Source organism: Silene latifolia, chromosome Y (assembly GCF_048544455.1).
Source record: "Silene latifolia isolate original U9 population chromosome Y, ASM4854445v1, whole genome shotgun sequence".
Classification (NCBI taxonomy): domain Eukaryota; kingdom Viridiplantae; phylum Streptophyta; class Magnoliopsida; order Caryophyllales; family Caryophyllaceae; genus Silene; species Silene latifolia.
Genome location: NC_133538.1, coordinates 262,121,450 through 262,125,531, shown reverse-complemented (window position 1 = coordinate 262,125,531; position 4,082 = coordinate 262,121,450). Strand labels below are relative to the sequence as shown.

The window sequence follows — 4,082 nt, the reverse complement described above, 5'->3', positions numbered from 1 at the left end:
TGTGACATTAGATAGACCGAGTAGACAAGTAGATAGTAACCGCCTCCCTGTGGAGATCGACCCTACTTACTGCTAACTTCTGTTAGTGTAACTAGGTATTTTATTTTTGGTACCTGACGACGATATCAAATTTTGGCGCCGTTGCCGGAGAGGCAACTATTTATTTATTTGTTTAATTTTGTCTGTTTTTAGTGTCGAGGGATTTTTCCCTTGAGGCCGTTCTAATCTTTTTCTTTAATGCTGTTTTGATAGGCCCTACAGGTTATTGCTGAGTATTTTACATTGTATGTCATTACTGATTACTTTACACTGACAAATTTGTCATAATGCAACTTTGTTTCACCATCTTCACCAAAGAAGTACTCAACCATGCCCCCATTTTCTACAGCTCCCCCAATTTTAATCTCCACACGAAGCCTATACTGTGATTAGCTCCTTGCCTATGCTAAGCTCTCATCGGCGCCATAACTGTCAAAACAAATCACAACATTTACAAACAGGTCAAATGAATGTCAACAACGAAAAAATTAAATGCGTAAAAGAACATTATCAGTCGACATTGTACATGGAATAGAAAGACTACATGGGTGAAATGTATACAGATGTTGCTTCCAAAGTATTCACTCTTTGAACGATATGAGCCCATCATTGTTCACATCAAAAAGCATAAAGAGAGGTGGACTCGTATGTTAATTGTTCATCTATCTCGGAGAGCCTAGTATAGTATGTATATGAAGACTGAAAGTTGCTGTGATATTTATAAATTGAAATCAAGGTATGACAAGCTATTATCAGCAAGAATGGGGTGCTTACAGTATCCTTTCCTAGATAAGTTGTGGCAATCCTATATCCACGAGATCTCAGAACATCAAAGCATTCTTGAGTGGAATTCCAAGATTCAATATCTAACCCCTTTTCCGAGCCCATGTTAATATGCTTATTTTCTCTAAATCTGTGTACACCGAAAACCATCAGAAGAAACTTAAAAAAGAACAAGAAAAGACATTAGAAGAGCAAAAAAAATGCTAAAAAAGATGATACATAATAATCCGCATGGTGTCATGAAATTGTAATTTTGTTTGCACCAAAGACGAAAACATGACCCATACCAAAATATGTGGAGAAGACAGACTTTACTGAAAAAGACAATTTGGATCCTTAAGAATACAATACTGCAAAATATGCAAACACGATTACTCGAGTGCCTGAGTGCACGACATTCCCATGAATATGAAATTATGGGGAGACACACCAACAATGAACCTTTGATTAAACCTCAAGGAGGAAGACTAAATATACCATCTAGTAACACTTCTTAATGCATCAACCAAAATTCATCTGCCTTAGGAAGAATAGTCGTTCATGATAATGAATGAGAATCTCAGTAAATGCATGGATTAAAAGAGAAGATAATCCAACAGGCCCGTAAATAGTAAATGGAACTCGTGTCCTCTATTTTCTTTAGCACAAAAACTGCATTCAATGGTGCAAGACTCAAGAGTACCTGATTTCAATATTATTGAATAATTTGAATTTGTAGTTTTTTTTTTTTAATATTTTACTTCTTACAAGATTTTTTTCCTATATTTTTTTTTTATCTCTAGCATTCATTAGCTATATAGCCTAAGTTGATAGATTTGTTCATATGGATGAATGGATGACCGAGAACTTCAGAAGCACTTTGAATAAAAGCTTAAACCATGAGTCTGATTAAAATTACTCTATAAACTATTGCCGTTTTTTGATGTCGCTTGGAGACTTCGCAGTTAGCACTATGGCTACATATTGTGACATATAAGGATGAATGGAAGATAAATTAGCACCACACTTGAGAGTATGAACTAGAACCTGAAATAGAGGAGATGAAAATAAAGGCAAAGCGGATAAAAAAATGCACCTTTGAGACTACATTTCCATTGTCACAGTCTCTTGCAACAGAATACACGTAAGACCTGCACGAGATATTCACAACATTAGGTAACTAGTTAGTAGTTACTCTCAACCCTTGTTCATGAGAGAAGGAACATCTTCTTAAATGAATAAAACCTTGATGATTGCAGAGAAGTATACATGTCCACCACTTTTTCCTGTAATAAGCAAGCAAGTAGTTATATGCAATTCATTAATTGATGGAAATACTACAATAATAAGACTTTTTCGAACATTTTGGAATTGTGATTAAAAAAGGACCTGTATAAACTGAAATTCTCCAATCGGACGTCCAAATTGTTCCTTTTGTCGGGTGTAAGGTAGAACAATATCAAGGCAAGCTTGCATAATACCAAGCGGGCCAGCTGCCAAAACAAGTCTCTCCAAGTCCAGCCCCGACATCATAACGTATACTCCTGCCAGAGAAAGAGCAAAAATGTTTCAAAACAAGACGACTTTTTAAATAGCTTCCATCAGAATAGTTTCTTGTTTCCAAATTCTCAGCATGTTACATTGTTACTGATATATGTTCTTTAATTGTGCGCAGTGACCATCATAGTGTTACACTCTTAGTTCATAACATAAAGCTATTTAATGGTATGACGATACTAAGGCGAGATCGTGAAAACACTTGTGTCTATCTATTGACTCTAAAAATGTTCATCATGTCATTCATTGTCACAGGAAAATGTCATTACATTATCACCTTTTCCTTCTTCTCCCAAAATTTTTTCCTGGGACACGAAGCAATTCTTAAAAACAAGTTCGCATCTGCATAGTATTATAAAACAAACAAAACAGTTAACAAGCAATTCTCAAAAACGTTTTCCTGGGTCAAGGTAATGATGTCGAACAGTAACCATTTTATAAAACTAAGCTTAAACAAACACAAAATACTTATAGCATTATATACAAACAGACACACAGACACCAAATGTGGTCGTATTCGTAATTTCGTTAATGTTTTGGCAAACTTGGCCAACCTTTTAGCCTAAACACCAATAAATTAATAACAAACAAAAGCCATGAAACCATATGCAGCTTAATTTCTCAAAACAATCAGAGAAACTCAATTCACATAACCAGACAAACTAAGAACAAAAATCATTGCAATTCCTTAGATGACAAACAAAAATCTAGATAATTAACTTGACAAGCAAAATAGAGAAACTCGAAAGGCGAACCTTATAACGAACTTCGGCCGCAGAAATGTGACTCAAACAACCTCACAAATATCATATTACCTTCAATAATACAAGTAATTTGTCAAAATCCCAAATTTCTATAAACCCTAACTTACAATAGCTGAAACATAAATCAAATAATTAAAAAATAAAACCTAATTTCCCCAATTTCACAAAACCCTAAACCAACCAATTCTAAATATCTCTTCAAATGATAAAAGCTAGTCAATTTATTACTCAATAATGTATGTAAATAACAATAATAAACTCAGTATCAACCTAAAGCAAAAAAATAATAGAAGAAATCATACCTTAAACAAAAAAAGGAAAGAGAAGATTACAAGAGACAAAGAGAAAAGATGGTGGTGGTGGTGGTGGACGTCAGTGGTGGTGGTCGACAGCAGCAGCAGGACGACGGGGTGGCCCGTGGTGGCTGGAGAAGGAGAATCCGAAAAAGAAGAAAAGGAAGGAGAAAAGGAGAAAGGGAAAGAAAGAAAAAAAGGAAGAGAGGTTGTCGGAGGGAGGGACGCCGGTGGTGGCCGGCCGATGTGATGACGCAGGTGAGGTTGCCGGAGGCAGGGAGGGAGTGCCGGGTTTTGGGGGATTAGGGTTTGGGAGTGAGTGAGAGTGAGAGTGAGAGTGAGAGTAAGGGTGAAAATGAGTATCGTGTTTTTTTTGGTTTAGAGAACTGGTCTGACGGAATTACTGTCAAAAATATCAAAATTCCGACGGAATTGCCGTCAGTTTCCCGTGTTTTCTAATTTTCCCCAACCCTGTATTTGTGAGTCTATCTGACAACTTTCCCGTCATGTGAACCTTACTAAGGGAATATTCGTCAGTAAATACAAATTCCTGATGGAATATCCGTCAGAATTCCGTCACTCAGTGTGGCGCCAATATCATTATTCAACGCGCCATTTATCTCTGACAGATTATCCGTCAGGAACACAGTTCCGACGGAAATTCCGT

The 4,082-nt window shown here is 36.4% G+C and overlaps 1 protein-coding gene across 2 annotated transcripts; it reads right to left on the bottom strand.

Annotated features, from left to right (window-relative positions):
• Nucleotides 1–227: 227 nt before the first annotated feature.
• On the bottom strand, nt 228–3,795 carry LOC141634150 (isovaleryl-CoA dehydrogenase, mitochondrial-like). Of its 2 annotated transcripts, XR_012538901.1 has the most exons (8): nt 3,425–3,795; nt 3,114–3,173; nt 2,636–2,700; nt 2,191–2,345; nt 2,047–2,087; nt 1,898–1,952; nt 814–952; nt 228–468 (listed from the first exon to the last, which is right to left on the bottom strand). XR_012538901.1 is itself a non-coding variant. In XM_074446429.1 (5 exons), the coding sequence occupies exons 2-5, from the start codon at nt 2,332–2,334 to the stop codon at nt 947–949; spliced, it is 246 nt and encodes an 81-aa protein (XP_074302530.1). In that variant the 5' UTR covers nt 2,335–3,173; nt 3,425–3,795; the 3' UTR covers nt 832–946. The 2 variants fall into 2 exon arrangements, 1 of the variants encoding a protein (XP_074302530.1); XM_074446429.1 differs by lacking the exon at nt 228–468 and having other exon boundaries at nt 832–952; nt 2,191–3,173.
• Between the last annotated feature and the right edge of the window lie 287 nt (nt 3,796–4,082).

Coding starts and splice junctions, on each gene's coding strand:
- LOC141634150 (XM_074446429.1), bottom strand. CDS start 2,334: ATGATGTCGGGGCTGGACTTGGAGAGACTTGTTTTGGCAGCTGGCCCG. Junction 2,088..2,190: donor GAGAATTTCAGTTTATACAG/GTCCTTTTTTAA, acceptor TGCTTATTACAG/GAAAAAGTGGTGGACATGTA. Junction 1,953..2,046: donor ACTTCTCTGCAATCATCAAG/GTTTTATTCATT, acceptor TATCTCGTGCAG/GTCTTACGTGTATTCTGTTG.